The 25,728-nt window shown below is 35.5% G+C and overlaps 3 protein-coding genes across 4 annotated transcripts in view; 1 reads left to right on the top strand and 2 right to left on the bottom strand.

Moving 5' to 3' along the window:
* The window catches only part of npr2 (natriuretic peptide receptor 2), a 41,444-nt gene extending 33,410 nt beyond the window's left edge, over window positions 1–8,034 (bottom strand). The window contains exon 1 of the mRNA XM_051110623.1: window positions 7,098–8,034. Coding sequence (XP_050966580.1) covers window positions 7,098–7,797 — 700 coding nt within the window. The 5' untranslated portion in view covers window positions 7,798–8,034. The remainder of the gene's footprint in view (window positions 1–7,097) is intronic.
* Window positions 8,035–10,803: 2,769 nt separating this feature from the next.
* Window positions 10,804–20,486, bottom strand: anapc2 (anaphase promoting complex subunit 2). Its single transcript, XM_051111215.1, has 14 exons — window positions 20,221–20,486; window positions 19,688–19,943; window positions 18,197–18,521; window positions 17,620–17,752; window positions 15,862–16,063; window positions 15,649–15,768; window positions 15,444–15,561; window positions 15,157–15,335; window positions 14,139–14,280; window positions 13,026–13,101; window positions 12,676–12,879; window positions 12,350–12,482; window positions 11,228–11,469; window positions 10,804–11,119 (listed from the first exon to the last, which is right to left on the bottom strand). Exons 1-14 carry the CDS (start codon window positions 20,284–20,286, stop codon window positions 10,907–10,909), a joined length of 2,409 nt encoding a protein of 802 aa, XP_050967172.1. The 5' UTR covers window positions 20,287–20,486; the 3' UTR covers window positions 10,804–10,906.
* Window positions 20,487–20,816: 330 nt separating this feature from the next.
* On the top strand, window positions 20,817–25,723 carry ssna1 (Sjogren syndrome nuclear autoantigen 1). 2 transcript variants are annotated; one of them, XM_051109945.1, is made up of 4 exons: window positions 20,817–20,971; window positions 21,057–21,133; window positions 22,689–22,888; window positions 25,387–25,723. In XM_051109945.1, exons 2-4 carry the CDS (start codon window positions 21,082–21,084, stop codon window positions 25,480–25,482), a joined length of 348 nt encoding a protein of 115 aa, XP_050965902.1. In that variant the 5' UTR covers window positions 20,817–20,971; window positions 21,057–21,081; the 3' UTR covers window positions 25,483–25,723. The 2 variants fall into 2 exon arrangements, with proteins under 2 accessions (XP_050965902.1, XP_050965901.1); XM_051109944.1 differs by having other exon boundaries at window positions 20,817–21,133.
* Window positions 25,724–25,728: the final 5 nt, after the last annotated feature.

Below are 25,728 nucleotides of genomic sequence, written 5' to 3'. Positions count from 1 at the left end.
TATTCAAAATGGTATGTCTGATTTATCATGGCTGATTGTGATTTGGTTTTGGTAATTACGGAGAGTAGGATCTGATAACAGGACTTCTATCTACGTTTTTTTTTTTTTTTTTTTTAAAAAAAAAAAAATTGTATTCGTTGATTTTGGTTTCAAGTACTGCTAAAAGCTGGATGCCCAAATGAAAATAAATTGTGGGTTGCTCCTAGCTCTTAAGAGCATGGATCGAAGCACAGAGGTGTACTCTTCCTCGCTGCATGGCTCCATATTGATGCACACGTGAAATCTTCTACATATGTGTGTGTATGTTTTCCTTGGCGTGTACGCTATGGGCATTATTTCCATTAGCAGTGTCTTTCAGTACTGCTTCTGCCAGCTCAGGGGCCAGACTCCCAGTTAGCAGACATTTCCTTAAGTGTTAGACCAAAGCCGGCCCCAGTCTACTTCTCAGCCCCCAAATCCTCAGCTCTTCCAGCATAGTGTAGACAAATGCATGCCAAGTAGCCCTGCTGTCTCCTGGACATGCTCCAAGACAAATGTACAAAAAGGCAAGGAAAATGTTCAGCGGTGTTATAGAATTTATAAGGATCTGCTTGAGCCTGGCTGATACAAAGCCCATGAAAACTGTCTGAGAACATTTTGTTTCAAAAGAGTCTATGATGAGGTTCTGAAATGTGCATGTGGTTTTTGCGATTTGTTGCATGTTTGCACTAGGTCATTTTGTTAGTTGTGCCAAAATCATTTGTTTGTTTTGTGCACTACACAAAAGATGCTCAGTGGTGCTTTGTTTATTCGAAATTGTCACAACTGGTGGCAAACAACACTGACATCACTGTTTTTGACTCTTTGAAAATATGCTTATATTAAATAAAGAAATATAAAAGATATATTGATTCACCCTATCATCTTTTTCAGACATATCTGAATTTGATGTGCTGTGAGCTGGATTTTTAAAAAGGACTGTATAATTCCCTTAACTGCAGTCTTTTTAAGAGTGAAACATGCACACTCTGGTCTATTGTTTGTGCGTTAGGTGTGTGTTTGGAGCTTGTGTAGCACCCCGCATCTGTTATAGATCGTTCAAACGTTTGAGCGACCTAATGCTCGCTCTTTCATATACACACACACAAACACAGCTTGGCATTGTCTCCTATTCAGCTATTGGACATTTGGTTTTAATCTGCTTTCATTCATTTGAGAGGTGAAAATATGTAGGTTCAAGAAACGTAACCTTTAGAAAATCAGAAATTTTGAAATCCCAAATGTTCTCATCAAGGCTTTCAGTGATTTCTAACGTCTAATTGTCAAACTGAACCTTTTACCATTATAAAAATATAATTTAAATTATGATTTAGAAACAGATTAATCAGGAAGGCATCATTATTATTGCTCACGCTGATGGATTGACATTTGAACAATTAAACACTGAATGACTGCAACAGCACTGGAACATGCTAAAAAGCACTTTTAGAATCCATAATACTATGTTGAGGAAAAGGTAAAAAAAAATTCAAGTCTTTATTCAGGAATCTAATCTAAATAGCAACTGCATCCACAAAATCCCACACTTGCTAAAAATGAAACATTTTGGCCCTGTAAGAAGAGTTATGACAAAGGTTTTATGTCAATTAAATCAAATGCATGATATGCACACCTTCATGAAGTGGATCAAGATAGGATTTTCAGTGACTGGCAACTAAAAGACATGCTGCCTGTACATTTATATTGTACATTTCAGCATCTACCCAAGCATAAAAAGCATATTTTTGTACATTTTAATATTATGTACAAATATATTTGTATAAACAATAAGACCAAGCTGGACATAAGTACAAAAGCCTCTGTATGTTTCCCACATCTAAACCAAAAGTAAGGGAAAAGATGCATGTCCTTTGAAAAAACGAATTGCGGTACTTAAGTGGGCAATAAGAGTTTGAATCCCATTTTCTAATCCCATTTTTCCATCACTTCCTGTCTCACTGCTATGCGTCTAACCAATAAAGAGGGAAAAAGGCCACAAAAACAAAAAAGGAAGAAAAAGTGATGACACTTCACAGCCTAGAGCGGATCATTATCTCATCAATGCATGGAATGTGAGTTCACAAACTCAACAAGTCCAAACAACAACAACCAAAAACATGAATTAATCTGACCTCAGGGTCATAGCAACGAAACTCATTGAGGAATAAGGGGAGAGAGATATTCTGACGTCTCTGGATAGAAACCACTATTACTTTGAGATGGCTTTGCAATTCATTTCGGAGGCTTTTTACAATATTCTTTAAGATCGTCAGCACATCAAACAGAAATGCTGTATTATTGAAAGAATAAATAATTATCCCCTTATTGAAGGTTTTACACATCTAAAATGGTTTATGCAGCTATACATGAAGAGTTCAGATGCAAAAGCCTCTAAATCCATCTGACCTATTTCTTTAAAATTAGCATTTCTTTCTGGCTACTTTGTATAGGTTTCTATGTAAGCACTGGTACTTCTGATTGGCCTGAGGCTGGAATTTAACGAGTTTGAAGTAAAAGTATTTGATGGACTTATACTATGTGTCAGGAGCATTCACTCAGTATCATTATCTCACTTTTGACCGAGATGGCTTTTAGCTGGTTTTGCATCTGAACTCTTCATATGTAAAGCCTATATGATACCAATATATAAAAACCAAACACTGGAGATTTCTACAGTGAATTTACCTCAGGCTCTTACACACTAAACTGTGTTAGTGATTTTACAGTGACCATGCTTTTATAAAACACTGCAATGACAATATAAAACATACTTTTCAGTTATGTTCAATAAAAAGGCAAATATATTATTAGTAATCAAAATAAACAATTCCACTAAGTTATAAAGCTACAATTTTCTTTTAACATATCTGTGGGCTGTTTTCAAGTTGGCCCATTAACATTAAAAGGGTGCATTCGTTAGTACAGCTACTCAATACCCAATTTTCGTAAATGTCTGCTGTTTTCATTGATGTTGTGTGGGGACTCTTATTAGTAATTAGTTATGACAATGTAATTAATGAATGGGTTAGGGTTGACAAATGTTTAAGCTGCTTTTAGACCACCAGTCTGACAATAGCAGGTGTTCTGTCTGTCACAATCATATCCACTACATTCTCTGCCACAGCTTGGATTATTACAAAAGCTTATTTCAGATTTGGATTTGGATTTATTACCTTAACATTACTGAAGTTAAATCCAGCTCAAATCGTTGTACATGGCGCTCTCTCACTATTTATTTGCAAAATGTTAGTAAATGCATCTTACCAATGAGTACAAGACATGGCTAATCAGGATCTGCGAGCAGCCAATCAAGCTAACAGTAAAACAGCAACTGCAAGCAATTAGCCATAAAAGTGTTCTAAATGTTCACACACTATAACAGCGTAGTTAAATGTCAGAACTATCTAGGTATGGTGAACTGCTTCCAAGGCTACTAAAGGATACGGTAAATATTATCAGATAAAAGTCATGTACTGATGATATCGCTTATTTTTGTGACGTACTTACTTTAGTAAATAGGCTACAGCACTAATAAAACCAAACATGAGAGAGTGAGGTTATGATAACAACAGAAATCTGGGGGCAGTCTAGTAAGAGTATACAATTAAAATGACTGTAAAACAACCTTCTTTCATTTTTTATCTGCTGGTGTTGAAGAAGCATATTGTAAGTATTCTTTATCAAACACTGCCAAAAACGTGGCTGTAAATGACAATTAACATCTTTGTGAAAAGCTGTAAGCAGCATGGGGCTTTCCTTTGCCTTGCATGTTCAAAGAAGACACTGTGAGACATGGATTTGTGTTGCCATGGCAGTGTGGATTCAGCAACGAAAGCCACTGATCTGACTTATTTAGACTAAGGGATGAAGACTCCCGAACACACATTAATACTACACTTTTGACGAAGACATCACTTGGCATAGAACATAAAAAAAACATTCTTCTTAAGACCGCATTTGTAACATTATAACGACTAAAACTTAAGACAGCCATTTATGTTGTGCAAACCTAGTTCGTAAACGATAAGGAATTCCAAATCATGAATCATTTAGACTTTTTAAACAACTAAGCTGCAAGTTCATGAGTAGTCTGAGGTTGTGTTTAGGTCAGTGCATTTTCCTACATCATACATGATATTTCATGGAAAATGACTTAACTGTGGCAAATACAATGTAATCAGTTAATTATTCACAAAATGCATATTTAAGGCACCTGAAATACAACATGGGAAACAGTGAGACCATCTAACCAGTAAATGCGTTCTGACCGTACTGAATGGGCTGCATCTTGCCTGCCAGCTGCAGCTGTTTTTAGCCTCTAACCAGACAAAATCTTCTATTGATTTTAATTGTCACTGAAATCAAAAGAGCTACACTGCCGAGATTAAAAAACCTTATCAATATTAATTTTCTTGTGCTTATGTCAGTGTCTGGATTGTATACTAAATGTGACCCTGGACCACAAACCAGTCTTAAGTAGCACAGGTATATTTGCAGCAATAGCCAAAAATACATTGTATGAGTCAAAATTATTGATTTTTTTATGCCAAAAATTATTAGGATATTAAGTAAAGATCATGTTCCATTAAGATATTTTGTAAATTTCCTACCGTAAATATATCAAAACTTGATTACTGATTAGCAATATGCATTACTAAGAACTTCATTTGGACAACTTTGAAGGCGATTTTCTCAATATTTCGATTTTTTTGCAACCTCCGATTTTAGATTTTTTAATAGTTGTATCTCAGGCAAATAGTGTCTTATCCTAACAAACCATACATCAATGGAAAGCTTATTTATAATTAGCTGATGTATAAATGTCAATTTCGAAAATTGACCCTTATGACTGGTTTTGTGATCCAGGGTCACAAATATGTCAAATATGTAAGTTCAACAAGTTTTATTTAACAAATATTTGTCATCACATAGAAAGGAGGCACATGCAACACTGGTGCCTCCCTGAAAATACAATGCATGATGTCTCATTTAGCTTATCAGTAATAATGGCCTTACTTTAAAGTGAAAAATACATGAGCAACATTCACCAGACAAAACATTATTATTTGGTATAGCTCTATGATCAAATATACATTGTGCATCAGTTCACAATTGTCCTGATGCTGGGAACAAAAACTTTAATTACATCTGATAACCAGGAGGGGTGAAAATAATTTTTTCCATGGCTAAATTGTATTTAGAAGACCAAGGCAACTTTTTATATGCGCATATATTTAGCAAGAGATATGAGAAAACAATAGTGAAAGAGATACATACAAGTCTAAATGTGAAAATCTGCTTATTTGTTGCAACACTCCTTTATTACCAAGCGTTTCTTCCACTGTCCAAAAGTACTCTCATCTAAAATATTTTTTGTCTAAAAGAAAAAAATAATAAAAGGGGAAATAAAACATTATTTACTTGTGTAACTGTGATATCATCATTTTAGACTAATAGCATTTGGCCTTTCTCAACATCCGCATATAAACAAAATCTAAAAAGTTTGGAGTTAATGCATCATATCCTTCAGTATTGTTACACAATCAGTGTTGACGAACTACAACTCAGCGAACAGCTGTGTCCTCTCTTATTTACTCTCAAATATTTTTTTTACAAATTAAATTAAAGTGCATTAATATATTGTAATGTTTAATATATTGTACTGTATGAATCTTCAGGGAATTAAATAAAAATAAGACACTATATATATCCAAAGTGTAGACACAAAGACCTCAGTGACATACATGAGTTCTCCTCATTCCATGCATTATTGCAGTCCTGCTGCAATAATTGTGTTTGACAGCTCAAGGGGTTATGAGAATGTCAAGCACTGTAACAAAGCAAGGAATCAAGCCACACTCTTGAAAATAACAAATTTCAAGGGTTCTCTGCCGCCCCTTAAGTTCAACAAAGAACCCAAAGAAAGAAAAATAAAAAGTTCTTAAGTTATTCTTTTGCCCAAGGAATTTTTTGCTGAATTTTTCTTCTGAAATCTGTGTTCACATTTTCAATCAGTTTTAGTTGAAGAAGTTTTAAAGAACTGGAAATTGGTAGGTAACTATACACAAGGTGTCCATAGATGTTGACTACATTGCTTTTTAACAGTGAATAGGGTGCATGCCCTCCTGTTTTGGTGGTGCTGTAAATAACTCTCACCACAGGGCCAAAAATACAGCCTGGGGGAACACAGGTGGTGTCAGTCTTAAACCAAAGCGATCAATGCATCATTGTAGTCTGCAGATTTTAGATGCATTGGATCAAGAATATCAATGTGGTTGCAGTGGAGGGATGCTTTATGCAATAACACAAAGACGCTTTATTGATTTAAAAAAGGTAATCCGTTTGCATGTGTGTGTGTGTGTGGACAGGAGGGGTAACAATGCCTGAACCACATAGTAATATTGTGGTGTTTTGATATGGTATTTTCCAAGGTAGTACTCATGGTAGTACTATTTCTTTTAAGTATCATATGATGTACTAATGTACAATAACATACAGTATAAATATGCAAATAAACTTAATCTAAACATATATTTGTATCTTTAAAACAGAAAGTTAATCAAGATAAATTCTGTATGACTATAGCTTTATTGCATTCTGAATTTTACATAAAAAAGGGTGTTTAATGTGGTAACCTTTTGTGAAAGTCATTTTCTAACTGTCAGTTTGAGTGGAAATAAAGTTAATCCGGCACATTTTGTATATCTATATATTATGTTTATAACTGAACATTTCAGTAGGGTAGCATGGGACAGTATTCATTAGATGGCATTTATTAATGTATCATGGCATTTCAAATAACATCATCAGAGCTTTTTTTACTTGGCCGTTGTGTATTTTAAAATAGCTACATTGAGTTTTTTGTTTGTTTGTTTTTTTGTTTTTTTTTTAATAATAGTTGTATTGCAATGATTTGGACATGCGTTGTGGAAGTACCATGATAATCTTTTAAGCGCTTTGGAGTAAAATGTAAACACCATGCTATATGAATTCAGTACCTTTACATCAAAGGACGATGGTACTTTTTTATTTTAGTGGCTCGAATCATCGAATCTTTGTTGAACTGAATCTAAACTTACTTCTCCCGTGGTCCTTTATAAATGTGATGATGTCTTTATAACTGAAAGTCTGTGGATCTTCGTAAGGGAAAGCATCCACGGTGATATTTTCGTCTCGCAGAATCATGTAAATGCCCTCGGAGAGGAAGTAATGAGGCCGGTCGTCTTGTTTGAGGTCGTGATAAATCATCAGCGCGCGAGTGCTCCAGTTAAAATGCGCGTGCAGATAACTGACAAAGTCTCCCAGTTTCGTAGTGGTCGGGCCCGTCCTGACAATAGTTTTAAACTCGTCCGAGCTATCAAAACCATACGCTGGTCCTCCCGCGGTTATCAGGGGGAGTTTCCAGTGGGACGCGAACCGTCCGACGGACGCGACCGAGTAAGTGCAGCCGGGTCCGATGAACGCATCTGGTGTGTTGTAAAGTTTTGTGTCCACGGCGATAATCTGTGCCTCGTTTTCCGAGCAGGAACCTGAGGAATCCTCCGTGCTAAAGTTAAGGAGGTTGATTGTGTGTCCCCTTAAAAGTCCGCTCTTCTGAATTTTCTCTTGCGCCATACGGATCGCGGGGAGGACGCGCGGCGATGCCCACGAATACTTCAGATTGTCGGGCAGCATCACCGCTACGGTAATATTCCCCTTTTCTGTTCTGCAGCCCGCTATGAGTACGTATATAAGCAGCACAATGAAAAAACTATATCCCATCCTAAGTCCCGATCCCATCTTAAGTTGACAAACAAATCCTGAAGGGTGCGCGCCAGGTAAGAGGATTTATTCTTCTCAAATCAAACATCAGTGAGAAAAATCCTCTGTTAAATAAAGAGTACAATCCATTCGTGGCGCCTTTCTTCCTTGTAGCCCAACTAAATTGCTTGGCAGAGTCTCCTGGTGCTTTATTTGATGGACTTCTCGAGTCCGACTCCTCAGTGAGACTCGGTGCGCGTGTGTACGTGTGTGAACATCCAGATGAGCGCAACTTCACCGCTCGCGGCCCTCGCACTGCCCCTACACGTCATGACAGCTACTAACCGATACTCTAGTTAACGGCTCCCTCTGTCTGCAGGTCAAATATTCTACTGTAGGCTGTGCAGTTAGGGTTAAGTTCTGGGGTTTTATCACTGTAAGAAATTTTACATGGTAACAATTCTAAATTCCCCTTGCTATCGGCCTATGGCGTAATAATTTGATCGTCTAGTTGAACAAAACTACCACCCTGTAGGACCAGCATAAACCAGCTAAGGACCAGCTTAAACCAGCATCAAAACCTACCTAACCAGCATATGCTATTTTTTTCAACAGGGCAGTCAAAGGTTTTTGAACAAGATTTTAAATGTTTTTTAAAGAAGTCTCTTCTGCTCACCAAGCCTGCATTTATTTAATTCAAAGTACAGCAAAAAGACATTTCAAATAAAATAAATAAATAAATAAAATGATACTGACTCCAGTCTTTTGAATGATATAGTACATTATGTTACCAAAGCTTTCTATTTCTGATAAATGCTGATCTTTGGATGCTGATCTTTCTATTCATCAAAGAATCCTGAAAAAAAAATGTACTCAGCTGTTTTAAATACTGATAATAATAGGCTAATAATAATAGTAACAAAATGTTTCTTGAATAGCAAACCAGCATATTAGAATGCTTTCTGAAGGATCATGTGACACTGAAGACTGAGGTAATGATGCTGAAAATGTAGCTTTGGTCACAGGAATAAATTACATTTTAAAATATATTCAGATAGAAAGCAGTTATTTTAAATAGCAAAAATAACTATTAGCTTTAAATATTTTACAATATTACTGCTTTTGCTGTTTTTTTTTTTTTTTTTTGTTTTTGTTTTTTTTGATCAAATAAAAGCAGACTTGGTGAGCAGAAGAGAATTAAAAAAAAACGTACTGTTCAAAAGCATTTGACTGGTAGTGTATATGATTATATGTTACAAACCCACGGGTTAATTAATTAAAATGGTTAATTAATGTTTTTTTTTTGTTTTGTTTTTTTTAATATGTTTACCATTTTTAATTAAAATGCCAAAATTTTTATTGAGGTGGTTTTGGGCTGGTGATGGGCGATGGCATAAATAGCCCATACAATAGGACAAGTAAATTTGATTACCACAATAAATCCATGCAGAAAATGTAAACTTTAACTCTGAACGTCATCTAGCTATAGTTATTTAGGTTTTAACTATATAACCAAAAAACTCTGTCTGAGACACAGCATGCTAAAACATAAATGTGCTACATTATAACACTACCTGTTTTAGCTATTATATTTAATGATATCTATATTAGCACTCAGATTTATACTCTGCATTTTGTTCAGTACATTGTGTATATGACAGACTGTGTTACCTATACAGTATTGTTGGGACAATTACATTTGTGCAATGTTAATGTGACAATGTTTTTTGTTTTGTTTTATTTAATCAAACGGCGATGGTGGAAGAAACAATTTGCAATAGAACCAGATCAAATCCCTGTTGAACAGTGAACGGTTGCCATTTTATAAACTGCCAGTAGAGGTCAGACAACTTCATTTGTAACTAGGGAGGACCGTTACCATTACCACACAAACGCACACACACCACTCAAAATCTTAGAAATAATAAACTACACAAAACAATAAATAATAAATAAACAAACAAATAAATAATATAAACAAAATAGACTACTAGTTAGATCACTAGTCTGAAATCAACGTTCACGGATGGATTAGATACTTACATAATTTTCATGTCTTTTAAAGAATTAAAAGAGCACGTCTGTGATCCAGAATCAACAAAAACTCCACTGAGCTCCAAAGAGCTGGAAACTGCGGCATGTTGTTTGCCATGAATCCACTTTTATCCAAGGCCAACCCAGATGCATAACCTGGTGTCAAGAGCTCAATCTTGGACACTAAGCAGTGGAAAAAGCACTGTGGTCTGATGAGTCAGCTCTCATCCTATTTCATATGTTGGGAGAAAATCGTAAGAGGCCTTTGGTTCATGTGCTGATCATCCACTGCTGCCCCAAGAATCACCAGATTACAACATTTGAACCTTTAGGGCAACTTCTGGAGCACAGAGTGCAGACAAGATTTCCCAGCAAGCCCCCGTAAATGAAGGAAACATTAATTCGGCTCTCTATACCAGAAAATCCCAAAGGAGAGTTTTCAGGATCTTCATTCTGCAGGTTGAATCCCAAGTGCAACTGGATTATGCAGCAGGACAATGAACCAAAGCAGAGGAGAAAGTTGTGTGAATGGCTCCACAAAAGCAAAATTAAAGTTTTGGAGTGGCCTAGTTGAAGTCATGACTCGAACCCAATTAAAATACTGTGATAGGACCTTTAAGATTATGCTCAAAAACCAGTCTGTGTCTGAACTAGAGTGGTTCTGCAAAAAAGAGTGGGCCAGAATTTTAACACAGCACTGTGAAAGCCTTATCTACAGTTATTGGAAGCATTTGGTTGCAGTTATTGCTGCTACAGGGGCCACAACCATACTTTAAGTTAAAAGGAGCAATTAGTTTTTCACAAGGGCAATAAGAGTTGGATGACTCTTTTTTGCTTCAATAAACAAATGATAAAAAGTGTGTGTTTACTTAGGTTGCCATAGTTTTATTTTGCATTCTGTTTGAATATCTAAAACTATTTATTATAAAATAGACACAAAAATAGAAGAAATCAGGATGGTGGCAAAGACATTTTCACAGCACTGTATTTTACGCTAAAAAGACAGCAAGATGTTATTACAAACTTGTCATTTTATTATTTTGCACAACAAACAAACCAGAATAATTTGTGTCTTTGACATGAGATAATAAAGTTCATTATCACTCGTTTCTGACTATTGAGTGGTCTTGGGTAGTCTGTAGACACCAGTGGACACAATAAGCTGGTGGGCTCTGACTTTCTTCTGCAGGAAAGCCTGCAGCTCATTCACATCCATCTCAGTGACACCAGATCCTGCAGCCACAAACATTCGCAGCATGGAGTGGATCCTCTCCAAAGTCATGCTCTCCAGGTTAGTCAACATGGCCTGAATGTAGGCCCAGAACAGCTGAGAAATAAAGGAAAACAGTTCAGTATTGTCTTAGCATTATATGGCAAGTAAGGTCCTGAGGAGCGTTACATTAGTGTTATGACCAGTTGTAAGTGTATAAATAACCTGTAGTTTCTCTTCTCTCTGCTCAGACTGTGTTGCGGTGTTGGAGTCTCCCTCCTCATCACTGTCTATAAGCATGACACTTCTGTCAGACCTCTCTCTGCAAGAGCTCGTCTCCTGCACAGTATATCGACCTCCGGCTTCCTCCCGCACCACGCCCTGCTGCTGCCACAGAGCTAGCTTCCTGCGCACCATCTCTTGTGGTACGCCAAGGACACTACTCAGCTCTTCCAACGTCCATGTGCCTAATGAGGGAAAACAAACAGTATTGGCCAGCAAATAATTGAGACTGTGTCATTGTAGCGCACATGCTTATAATGCATAAAATTGCTGCAGATATATTTTAATAGGTCAAAACCTGGAAACCAGTACAGGAAAATAAGGTCTGTGGTTAATAGATTATTAAAATATTTTCGTGTTTTAATAACAAGGCTTAATGGAACTACACAGGTTGTCAGGGAAATTAAACGTCATCACACCAAACAAGAAAAAACTGTCTACCCAGTTGTTCTCTTTTACACCCTTTGTGTTCATGATCATGGTTTTGCAAACTATTTTCTAAATCAGGGCAAATGTTTTTGAAGCGTTGTCAAAAGCTTAGCGATGGTGACATTAAAGCGATTGTATTTAGGGTTCAAAACTTAGGTTATGTTAATTTGTGAAGATTATCATGAAGAACAAAACACGCAAGAATCATGGACTTTTGTAGGTCACAGAGCTAATAAACCCTATTGGGTTTTTCATTGAAGGAACCAGGGTTGGCCTACTTAGGTTTCAGTCCAATCGCATTGATTTCTCCCATTTTGCATAAAGCATTAAAAGCTTAGTGAAGTCTAATGGCATCAAAAGTCAAAAACAGTACGACTGTATTGTTGTTCACCCAAAATGAAATTCTGTAAGAATTTCAAAAGATTTCAGTGAATAATTTAAAACACTTTATAGCACTTTTTTTCATTTTTGGAGCTTGACAGCCATTTTATATTTTTCATTTTATTTTTCATTTTATGTGGAAAAATCACAGATATTTAGGTAAGTAACTTTCTTTGTGTTCTACAGAAGAAAATCAAACAGATTTGGAAAAACATAAGGGTGAAAAAATAATTTTGGTGAACTAATTCTCCACACCTTTGTCCTGGAAGTGTAAAATAATGGCAGCGTGAATGGGAGTCACTGTGAGGTTTGCGATTGTTCTGTCTTCCAGCTCCACATCCAGTGTAACAGAACCCAGGTGAGGCTTCCACCTCAGAGTCCTCATGGCCTGCAAAATAAGAAGAAAAAATATATATGGCTTTACATATTTTCCACAGAACACTGGGATAAGATAAAATCAGGCACGTATTATCAATGGCATGACTGAAGAATCTAAACAAACTCTTGGTAATGTGTTGAGTAAACACTTGATGCTTAACATAACATCTGGGTCCTAAACAAAACCACTGGACAGGGAGTACCTTGAGTTTTTCAAAGCGGTGTGTGTAGTCCTCCATGGCTTTAGATATGACCGTAGGCAGTTCCATCTTCTCCTCTTTTAGCTGGGGCCAGAACTCAGATGAGATGATCATGGCAGACAGCGGTAATGTAGACTGCTCCTCTACAGGAAGACGACTATCTTCCTCACGAATATTAGTGTTGATCCGCCGAGAGTCTGCTACATCCTGCAGCGAAAGATAGACATGTTCAATATAAATAGCTCACTTGATGGAAGTAAATCCATTTGAGGTTGCACATTATCATAACAGGATGACTGATAACTAAGAGAAGTGAATGTGTCAACCAGAGCTGAGAAGAGCGCAAAGCATACCTTTAACATCACCTCACAGTAATGCATGTGGGACTCGCCAAACCTCAGTTTCAACAGCTCTACATTGCGAATCTCTCTATAAACACAAAAACACAGGGAGTTAAAGTACATAAGTAGTGTACATATTAAAAACCTGGTAAACAACACTTCCCATTCTCTTTTGCTTTAAAGTGTCCATGATCTTTTGTAAAAACCATTATACTATGAAAACATCAAATAACTATCAGAACTCAAAACCAACTCCCCAACATTTTTACTAGGCTGAAACAAGGTTGTAAAAATGAATCAGTTTCCTAATTCTGCAAATTTCTTACAGATACATACATACATTTACATTAACATTTATGCATTTGGGAGATATTCATCCAACATGACCTAAAGTTCATTTAAGGTGTATGTTATTAACATTTGACAATTTATACATTCCCTGGGAATTTAAACACATGTATGTGCATCATGACTATACATTTAAATGTCAATAACAACTACTTTTATTTTTTATTTAAATTAAATCAAATACAAATTCCAAACGTGTCTTAATATTCAAAAAACAGTTTTTTTTATAATTATAAAAACAAATCCTATCAACAGTCACCTAAACTTTAAAAAAATAAATAAATAACAAAATTGGTCTTTACTCAATGATTTCACAATATTGAAATTGAAATTTCGAAATTGAGATTTCATTATATATGAAAAATACTCTATATTATTTTTTTGTGTTAATACTCTTTATTTATTGTATTTTTTTATCTGTAGACTGTTGGTAATATTGTGAATTCTCATTGATCACAATGTAAAGCTCTGTAAAGTGGTTGTTATTGAAGAACGGAACATTGCAAACTATTTTGGAATGCAACAACAAATTAGCAGCCGATGAGCAAGCGTTTATATTTTTTCACATCAACCAATAATAACAAAGGGTGTTCACGGATGTCTTAAAGCTAAAGCAGCAAAAACAATTGGAGAGGATGGTAAACGCAAAACTGAAAAAAAGTATATGATATGACCAGTTTAAACCATACCAAAGTTAATTAGCTGATTCAAGAGCATTAAGTAAAGGACTATAGTTGAAATAGTTTATTATACGTTAATGTGTGTAAAGTGGGTTACCTGGCTGTGTTGTAGTTGAGCTGATGCAGAAGTCGGTCAGCCAGTACAGTCTTGTACTCATTAATGAAGATCTCTTTACTTCCATAAATGCTTACCAGCAGACTGATAATGTCAGAAGAGCGCCGTTTAGAGCCGGTTTTATCTACAGAGAGAAAGGCAGTGAGAGAGTTGAAGTGTGGATTAGCTGTTAGAATATTTCTGTGACTGTAGACTTTTAAAAAAATACAATTTAAATACTTTTTAATCTCAAATGCTCGTCTTGCCTTTCTCTCCCTGACTCAAGACAGTTATGGTATGTCGAAAAAATGTATTTTCTCCCTCAACTTCAAAAATCATTTCAAAATCATCCTACGTCACTGCAGAAATTCCGACCGAGTCTTTTCAAAGTGAACATACAAAAAAAAGATCAAACACCCTTAACAAAAAAAGTAAAACAGCGATATAGGATGATTTTGAAGGGAGAACATGAGATGGGAGTTTTTTTGACATACCCTAACTGTCATGAACCAGAACAAAAACAGTCCAGGCAGAGTCAGACGAGACGAGCGCTTGGCATTAAAACTTATATAAATTGTATTATTTTTATTAAATAACCGATCGTTACGCTAGATAAGGCCCTTCTTTCTCGGCTGGGATTGTTTACAACCGCATTTGGGATCGTTTGAAGCTGCATTTAAACTGCATTTTGGAAGTTCAAAATCGGGGCACCATATCAGTCCATTATATGGAGAAAAATGCTGAAATGTTTTCCTCAAAAAACAATTTCTTTACGACTGAAGAAAGAAAAGACATGAACATCATGGATGACAAAGGGGTGAGTAAACTATTTGTAAATTATTGTTCTGGAAGTGAAGTTCTCCTTTAAACTGGCCATAAAAATCCATTTAGCATTATTTACTTTAGATATCAATATTATTAACATATGAATTATATTTTATAATTACTATTTTATAAATACTTTTATTTAGCAAAGAATCCTGAAAAAATGTATCACAAAAAAAAAAAGTTGCCAGTTTACCTGTTAGAGCATCAGTGGGATCTGGGGTCCAGTCCTCTGGATCACTCCCCTCATCTTCACTATCCTGTGTCTCCAAGGTAACAGGGTCCGCTCGAGAGAGCTCATTGGCTAGATCAGTACAACCCTCTGCGTCACCTGTCAGACTGCCCACTATCTGACGCACAGTGTCCTCACGCGTTCTGTAATTTGAAACATTACGACAAAGGATTAACCACCTCATTAATGGAACTGGTTTACAAAAAAGCACAACTATCCTGAGACACGCAACCCCAGTGCAGTAGACAAACCTGAGATATTTGCGAATGGGTTGGCAGGCCACTTGCAAGATCACCATAGAGGGATCAAGTTCTCTTAGAGCTTTGATGGCAGAAATGTATACAGTGATAATGTCAGATGTGTGGACTCCTAAAGTGGGAAAAGAAAACGTGATGAAAATCAAAACATTTTTATACTTTAGTACTTAGCAAATGTGAAACAGCCTGAATCACTGACCAGGATGCAGAAGTCGTGTTTCAAAGGCTGATTTGAGGGAGGCAAGAAGTTGTTGTCTCTGATTGGTCCTTTCCAGACAGAACTTAAGATCCTCAATGGCAGGAATAGACTCTGGGAAATCTGCAACAATTAAGCAGAAGTAAAAAATTTCCCATGAAACAACCAAGATGAGATTACACATAGTATACTACATAAATGGAGTTTCATTCTCACCTCGTATGATGCTGAAGAGCTCCTCAATTCTCATGTTTACGTAGATACGGCAAAAGAACTGGTGCATGTGACAGTGCCAGCGCTGGAGGAGAGCATTGGCTGGCTGACCCGTTGTGCCACCTGTAGGTGTGGCATTGCTCCCTACCTCTTCCACCTTACTGGCAAACACCCTGCTCAGCCATCCCAAAACCTGCCCCAACCACTGGAAATGCAGTGATTTATCAGTGTTATTTAATTCAGCATCCATCAATAAAATTTCTTAATTACATTACTTTAAATGGACATTTTAAGCTTGAATATTAAAATGTAAAAACAAAAACCAAATTCACTATAATCTTTAAGCCAGTTAGCTCAAAACCTTGCTTATCTTCACATATAAAAACATATATTTAATCAATTTATGCTATGATTATGTTAGCACTTTATTTTACAGTCCTATTTTGTAGGCACATATTATGTACTTACAATAGTTATTACAATGACTGGGTAATAACTATATAATAACCCCGACTCTAACCTTAAACCTTACCTTAACTTAAACTAGTTACCTTAAATAACACTTTGTAAAGAACACTTTGTATTTACATAATTTAAAATAAAGTGCAACTATGATTCTTATGATTTACTGTTTTGTTAACCAACTGACCATTTTGAATAGAACATTTCTGACTAATTTGCGTAGCAGAATAAAGAAATTAAATATTTTGTCTTCCTAAGTCTAGACAACCCCTAGCCCATATTATTTATGGTGTCTGTTACATACTGCTACTGCTCATATGTTCATATGTATATATGCTCACTGTGGAGCTTTTACTCTTGTATCTTTTTTTCAAAAGATCAAAAGTGTATCTTACAAAATAATTTATCATTAAAGGAGAAGTCCACTTCCAGAACAACAATTTACAGATAATGTACTCACCCCCTTGTCATTCAAGATGTTCATGTCACTCTTTCTTCAGTCGTAAAGAAATTATGTTTTTTGAGGAAAACATTTCAGGACTGATAATGGACTGATATGGTGCCCCAAGTTTGAACTTCTAAAATGCAGTTTAAATGCAGCTTCAAACGATCCCAAATGTGATTGATACCAGCTGAGAAAGAAGGGTCTTATCTAGCAAAACGATTGGTTATTTTCATAAAAATAATACAACTTATATACTTTTTAATGTCAAACGCTCATCTTGTCTTGCTTTTCCCGACTTCTGTTTTTTTCCGGTTCATGACAGTTAGGGTATGTCGAAAAACTCCCACCTCATGTTCTCTCTCAACTTCAAAATCGTCCTATATCGCTGTTTTACCTTTGTTGTTAAGGGTGTTTGATCTTGTTTGCATGTTCACTTTGCAAAGACTGGGTCGGAACTTCTGCAGCGATGTAGGATGATTTTGAAATGATTTTTGAAGTTGAGGGAGAAAATACGATCTGAGTTTTTCAACATACCCTAACTGTCTTGAGCCAGAATACACAGAGTTCAGGGAGAGCAAGAGAAGACGAGCGTTTGAGATTAAAAAATATTTAAATAACCATATTTAAATAATATCAATTAACCGATCATTTCGCTAGATAAGACTAAGATAAGAGAATTTGCACACTAAAGTCAAGTTGGCTGAGGTTTTGTGTTGACAAATAAGCCTCACTTAAAATCTACATGGATCAAGTTATACATTTTGGATTTTTAATGGAATTTCTACAGGAGTTTAAATCCTTGTGCATAATTTTAAGCATCAACATTTTAGTCGAATTGAATTAAATGTGCGTACATCATTAAAGTCTGTGAGAAAAGAACTCTCGTATTCTCCCCTGCAGCGCTGCTCCATCCTCTGCTCTATCAGCTGGTGCAGGATGCTGGTCACGGCCTCCGAACTCACACGTTCTAACAGCTGTAGTCTGGAGCTGAAATCACAAAAGACATTTATAAAGACATTATATATCCTATTAATCCACCTCTCCAAGAAAGTCACATTAGGATATTTACAGGACAGCCATACTGCTTGAGCTATTTTTGAAGTATACATCTTACAATATGCAATTCAATGCAAAACAATACAACATACAATATGCAAAAGAGTGCACGCTTCCCCTGTGTGATGTATTTGGTATTCTTCCAAAATGCTGTGGTGGATGTCTTTGAATGTTAGCACACATATTAATATTTTATGCTATTGAGGGCATAATAATTTTTAAGTGAACTTTCTGAGTTCATTAATCTCATTAGATAAAATATTGTAAATACTTCTCTTTAGTCAAGTCAAATCACCTTTATTTATAGTGCTTTTTACAATACAGACTGTGTCAAAGCAGTAAGTATTATCAGAATGGTACTTCTCTTCAACTCACAGTATATGGCTGAGCTCTTGAAGCTGCTCTAGAGCTTCTTGACACCAACACAGGTGAGGGAGGGTGGCGCAGCCTGGGCATAAACCGCCTTCATCATGTTCCGCTGTGCCCTCCTCAGCCTCCACAGCTTCCCCTGCCTGACTCATGTGCACAGAGAACGTGCGGCTGTAGAACTCCAACACACGCTCTTGCAGCACAGGTGGGGGGGAGAACAGTAGAATGGCACGAATGACAGAGAAAGCTCTCTCAGTCAGACCACGGGCCCCTGGACCAGACAGACCCCCACGGCTCTCATCCTGCCATGAGCCCAGTCTCTCAAGACCATCTTGAAATATAAAAAGGGAGAGTAAGATTAACACAGATTAGACCTACATTATGGAAATTTAAAATAAAAAAATTAAGGAAAAAAAATTAAGGGAACACAATATGTCTAAATGTCAAGGAAAAACACAATGCATTGTTTTAGCAACACTTAAGTTAAAAGTTTAAAAAATGTTGATGATGTTTGATGTTTTTCCTCAGTATTTTGTCTTGTTTCCAAAGATTCATGAATTAAGATACATTTACTCATTTTCAATTAATCAAGTTCGATTTAGATATCAAGTTTTCATACCCCATTGACAGATGCATATCTGTTGTAGTTTTAAGCATAAACTCACTTAATTTTGTTCTGTTTCTCAGCCTTCATATCTTCATTTTGCAACTCAAGTAAATGTATTTTGATTTAAGGATGTTTAGATATTTGTTCTTGAAAACAAGATAAAAATACTGAGGAAATATTCATTTTTTGTGGTGCAAGCAATACTTAACAGCATGACTTTCAGTTATAATTTAAGACCTTTTCAGACCTTAATTTGTGAATAAGTGAATTAAGACATTTTAAGACCATTTTAAGACATGCAGGGCCAAATAGGGGTCTCTGCAAAGTTCTACGAGCACCACAGGATGACATAAAGTTATTTCATTTACTGATTTTACTTAATATTGATATTGTTACATAGTAATATATTAAAACAAGTTATCTCCATTTTAAAAAAGCACAGAATCAGGATATGTAAACTGAAATCATATTTCTTTTTTATTTATTTTATTTCATATTTGTTTTTATTGAAAAATGTACAGTTCTTGAATTGAAACTTTACTGTGAATTGTGGCTTATTTACCTATGTTAACAATCCCATTTATGTCAATGTCAATATATGAGTAAGGGCCTTCAAATATTGTGTTAAGCAGACATTGACTCAAAAAGGTTGGGAACAACTATGCTAAAAGATCTTGATTGTTGCATTCCATCCAGAAACAAACTAGTACATTTTAAAAAGTCCAATAGTTTAGCTTAACAGTTTTTCTAATTAAATTTGCCAATAAAGCTGCTACAACACAACTGTAACAATAAGCAAACTCTATACATGTCTAACATCAGTTTTTCAGATACACATAGGCTGTTAATAAGTTAATAAAACAGTTGCGACCAAGTAGGGTGTGACATACCGAGGAAAGGTTGTAGCTCTTGGAGAAGGTTTCTGAAGGCTTCTAGTAAAGCCTTTGCCCTGTGCCTCTCCTGTGACTCCCCCTCTGGCTGCTTAAGCCCCGTCCAGAACTCTGGAGCAACAGAAGTGGTCAAACGCACCTGTAGAGTCTCTAGCAGCCAACCCTCCACATACTGCCCCAGTCCATGTACACCCAGCAGAGTCAGGGCTTCAGACAGAACCTCATCAGTAGAAGCATTTGGCGGCACAGCAGATACCTAAAGAGTCATGGTTGGGTTTCAGCTTTTGGCACTTAAATGTACTTCAACAATGGTATTAATCATGAAATCTGGTTTGCAATGCAGAAAGACTTAATGTGTTAGAAGTTTTATGCACATTAAGTTATGTTAGAGTTTTAATGAACAGCAAGATATATATGCGTGTGTTGTTGATGTAGCTACCATTAGGAGCTGGACTTAGCTTGGATTTGGATCAGAAGCGATTCCAGCATCCATTTTTACCGCCTAGTTACACTGTAGTATGTTTAACACTCACCAGTGCAGATGTCACTGTGTCCCAGGCTGCTGAAAGTCCCTGCGGCATTAACTGCACCTCGTTCATTCCGTCTCAGACTGTAAACAACAGTCATATACTTTGGGTCAAAAGTATAATGTCCTGTGCCGTTACAATACTTGAATTTTCATTTTACTCCATGAATGTTTAATCTAAAATCATAAGATCAAAGCCATTTAGATCCTCTTTAGTTATTACACCAAATAATTATAGCGCTCTACTTCAAACGCCTGTCGCGTGCCGATGACGACAAGTTGACGGATGTTGATATCGTCTAAAAATTGTTCCTAATAATAATAAAAGTGGTAGTAGTAGTAGTAATAATAATAATAATAACAATAATAATAATAATAATAATAATAAATTATAGGTACAGGTAGGACGCACATACTTTGGTACTGTCAGACAAAAAAATATAAATATCTGAAAGTATTGTCTTTTGTTGTTGTTGTTTTATTTATAATGTTGTTGTTTATGGTATTTATGTTTATTTTATTAATAATGAAAACCATTTTTATACAAATTTATCCTAAATACTAAGATAAAAGTCTAGCGGAAATCGTCGTGATGTCCTTTCTTGAACGTTCCTATGGAAACAGGAGGGAGACTTGACTTAACCGCTTCTGCGCTTCTGGAATGTTTTCCTTAAAGTTACTCCCCTCGCAGATGTATGCCATTTAATGCCCGGTAAAGTTCGTGGCTTGCAAATTCAAGCAAGAATCTAACTCACAAGGTACAACCAGCAAACAGACTATACCGCTAAGCTGCATGAAACGATTTTAGTGATTAAACTAGTGCAGGTGGGCCTTTTCTTGTAGTTAGCGAGCTAGCCTGCTAATCAGAATGACCCAGCAAGGAGCTGCACTTCAAACCTACAACAATGAACTTGTCAAGTGTAAGTAGTCATCAACTAAGATGTATCATTTTGCTGTCGGAGCAACGTAGATTTTCTTTTTGATATTATTTTTTTCTAGTTGTATGTACTTGTCATGGGTAGAAGAAACTTGTATGCAGCTAGTCTACGCTGACATTTGTAGTCATTATACTAGCTTAGAAGTGATTAGAAGACTAGTGTGACACCCAACAACCTGTGCCTTTCTTCCTTCCCTGAAAGAACAGCTTTAATAACTAACTGACTGCAAAGAACATGTGTGTGTTTGTGAGAGACACACATATGATGTCCTTTAAAGCTTTTGGAGAAACGCAAAGAATTCATTCAGTGGTTTCAAAAAAGTATTTGGACATGTGTCATTCATTGCATTAAATAAGTCAGTCAGATCAGAAGTCAGTTCTCTTTTAAAGTTAACACAGGTTCCCAGCAGAAGTAACCACAGGTGTAGTTCATCACAAGAACTGTGAACATGATTTACCAACATATGACAAGCAGAAAGTGTCACAAAACGTTTTCTCATTTTGAACATTATATCTGTTCTAGTTTAATGATTTAAAATTAATACTTTTTAATTAGCAAAAATGTCCTCTTTGAAAAAAAGTATTCTAGTGCTATTTGTATTGCATATTGATTTTAATATGCTCATGACAGTTGCATTTATATGACCAAAAATACAGTAAAATCTGTAATATTGTGGAAATATTTAACTTATCCTTGCTGAATAAAACTATTAATTATTATATATTATTATATATATTATATATAATATTATATATAAAACTATTAATAATTATTATTATTATAACTATTTTTTTAATTAAAAATGCTGACCCCAAGCTTTTGAACAGTATTGTTACAAAATATTTCTATTTTGAATAAATGCTGTTCTGTTTAACATTTTATTCATCAAAGAATCCTGAAATAACAGGTTCCAAAAATATTAAACTGTTTCCAATGAATTTGGCCTCCACATGAATAAATTATATTTTAAAATATATTAAAATTGAAAACTTTGAAAACTGAAATTGAAGGTGTTTGAAGCTGTAACAATGTTTCTCAATATTACAGTTTTTACTCTATTTTTAATCAAATAAAGGCTGCATTGAAGAGCATAAAAGACTTCAAGAAATGTAAAAGACATTAAATATCTTACTTATCCCAAACTTTTGAACAGCAATGTATATATGCACACACATAGACACTGTACGGTCTGGGGCTGCAAGTTGGGAAACACGCTGGACAGATGGCCAGTCCATTAGTACATTTTTTGTTTCACAATCACTGAACATGGTGTGATGCTTTAGAATTCACATAGAGTGACCTGACTGCTTGAATGAGTGGTTAATAAAGTCCTGCACATTGTTGCTCTAATTAGTAGGAGGAACTGCTGAGCAAGCTCTAATCTGCAGCTTATACACACTCCCTTTCAGCTATAACAACATGAATGTAAAGAAAAGCAAGGAAAACACTGTCAAGACATTTTTTGGCATGTGTCTGAAGCAGCCTTTTAATTTCTTTTTTAAGAAGTGTCCCTTTTCATCCTCCTTGTCTTTCTCAGGCATAGAGGAACTGTGTTCTAAGAGAGAAGAGCTGAACCGGCTGATCCAGCAGGAGGAAGCAGAGAAAAATCGTCTGCAGCATGATATCCGTGTGCTGACAGAGAAGCTGAGTCGTGTGAATGAGAGCCTGGCACGACGCCTCGCAGCCCGTGCTGACTTTGACCGCACTATTGCGGAGACAGAAGCTGCTTACATGAAGGTAAGGACACATAGTTTTTAATATTTCATTAGCTTTTTATTAGCTGATTATGGCCACGTACAAAAAATTTGGTTGTCAGTTCACCTTTTAGTGCTTAATCCTGTTCTGTACACACAGTTGAGTAGTTTATGGTAGCAACAACCACATTCTACAACCAAACTGACTTCCAAAAAATGAAGGTAGTGACAACCACGTTTGCAGAAATTTAATGCAGTGTGTATGGAACCGTACTGAACAACTAATTGTTAATAACATATTTAAATTGGGGCTGAGCAATATGGCCGCTAAATTATCATGATAAAATCTTTTATACAATATTGATTTTCTTTTAAGTTTAAAGGACAATATTGTAGAAACCATAACAGAATATGCATGAGTAAACTGATGTAAAAAAATTCTTCTTCAGTCCATTTTTTTTAACAAAATATCTTAAAGGAGAAGTCCACTTCCAAAACAAAGATTTCACATATAATGTACTCACCCCATTGGCATCCAAGATGTTCATGTCTTTCTTTCTTCAGTCGTAAAGAAATTGTTGGAAAACATTTGAGGAAAACATTTCAGCATTTTTCTTCATATAATGGACTGATATGGTGCCCCGATTTTGAACTTCCAAAATGCAGTTTAATTGCGGCTTCAAACGGATCTCATATGCGGTTCTAAATGGTCCCAGCCGAGGAAGAAGGGTCTTATGTAGTGTAACTATCAGTTATTTTATAATGTATACAAATAAAAATATTTTGTACATAAAAAACCTATTTCTCTTAAATATATACATTAATTTGTGTGTATTTATATATACATAATAATTACACACAGTACACACACATATATTAGGCAAACTCAAACGTTTATTTTGTATGTGATTACTCACGTTTAATCGTTTGCCAGTCCTACAATTTATGTTCATTAACAAAAACAGTAAAATCTCTAAATATTGTAACAACCTCATATTTATAGGGGAAAATTTAACTATTCTTATAGTTTAAGTTAGGTCTCTACTTTTATTAAAATTAACCATTGGTCATCTATAGTATCACACAATTAGATCACACTATCCAAAGGTAAAACCACACAAAGCACCTCATGTAACTATATGTAACTATATGGTTTCTGTGGTATTTGTATGAAAAACATTAGCCTAAATACATTTAGTATGAATACAAATCCACAAGTGATATTGCTTAATAACAACCATTACTCCTTTAAAACATGTCTACATTAATAATAAAATGACATATGTAAACTGCTTTTTAAACATTTGGGATCTGTAAGATTTTTAATGCTTTTTAAAGAATTATCTTATGCTCATCAAGGCTGCATTTACTTGATCAAAAATACAGAAGAAACAGTAATATTGTTTAATTGTACAGTTTAAAATAATGGTTTTCTATTTTAATGTATTTTAAAATATAATTTATATTCAAAGCTGAATTTTCAGCCTTTACTCCAGTCTTCGGTGTCACATGATCCTCCAGAAATCATTCTAATATGCTGATTTATTATTTTGATTATCAATGTCGGAAACAGTTGTGCCGCATATTTTATTTTGGAGCCTGTGATTCTTTTTTTTTTTTAGGATTCTGTGAGGGGGAAAAAGAACAGATCCCAAACAGCAGTGTATATCCCACATTTCTGCCACAATACCATAGTGTTAATACAGTTTTTGGAGGCATGGGGGAGGTGTTTGGTTAGGGGAACGCTAAAAAGCTTGGACACAATTCGAACACTGCATAAAATGGATTGTTTTAGAATATGTGGAGTTCTTAACTGACCGTTATGCCGTAGTATGAAAGGAAGGACTGTACCTTTTGAAACAGTGATTTTCATGCAGGACAACACACTATCCCATTGTGCAAAAGACACATTTGGAAATGTATGTACTGTAAAGTATTCTCTGACATTTGGTTAGGGGTGGCTATGCAGAAATGCCAGCCTGCATGATGAGATTCTTGAGACTCTAGAGACACCAGCAGCTTCAAATACCTGTTTTCTGCTAAACAATGGCTTTTTATAGCTATTAATACTATTAATTTGTTTAACAGAAACTTGCCATAATTCTTTATTAGAGTTCTTCTGTGCTCTGAATTCTCACAAATCTTTTGAGAGTTTGGTAATCTCTATTCAGTTTTTGCAAAATATTAGTTGTTTTCATGCTTTTTGCATGACATTGCACTATTTCATGATTTTCATCTTTAGAATAATCTTTCTTCCTCCCCATATTGAATGAGAACTGTGACTTGCTTAATAATGCACTCTTTAAGTAGGTTTTTCATTTACCTAAGAAGAGCTGGCAAACTACTTAACAAACCTGTCTGAAATTGATCTAAAAAGATATAAGAAATAAACACTTTGTTTCTTTTAAACCAAATTTGGAATTTGGATATGTCACTTTCATAATAATTTAAAACACTCTTTATGTGTGTCTGTGTGTGTCTTACTGTGTGGTGTGTATCTATGTATGGTATGACTAAACCTCTCCTCTCTGTCTCTCTCAGATTCTTGAAAGCTCTCAGACACTTTTGAGTGTTTTAAAGAAGGAAACAGGGAATCTGACTAAAGCCACTGAACCAAGAAGCAGCAAAGATCATTGAATAATGTTGAATGTTCCTATCTGTCTATATTCCATTCTTCTCCTCTCTCGCTTCTTCTCTTTCATTTTTACCAGCATTCCCTCTTGTAATCACCAAACAAAATCAGAATGTAACTTTTCATTCCTGTTTGGAAGTTCTATATGTAATGTATAGGTTTATTAAATGTTTTGATATGGATTAGTGTTTAATGTAATGCTTTTATTTAAATTAAATGTTTTAATAAAGATATATTGTGAATTTTTGATG

The sequence above is a fragment of the Labeo rohita genome, chromosome 5 (assembly GCF_022985175.1).
Source record: "Labeo rohita strain BAU-BD-2019 chromosome 5, IGBB_LRoh.1.0, whole genome shotgun sequence".
Taxonomy (NCBI): Eukaryota; Metazoa; Chordata; class Actinopteri; order Cypriniformes; family Cyprinidae; genus Labeo; species Labeo rohita.
The sequence above is the reverse complement of the archived record's forward strand: the minus strand, read 5'-3'. Positions and strand labels throughout refer to the sequence as shown.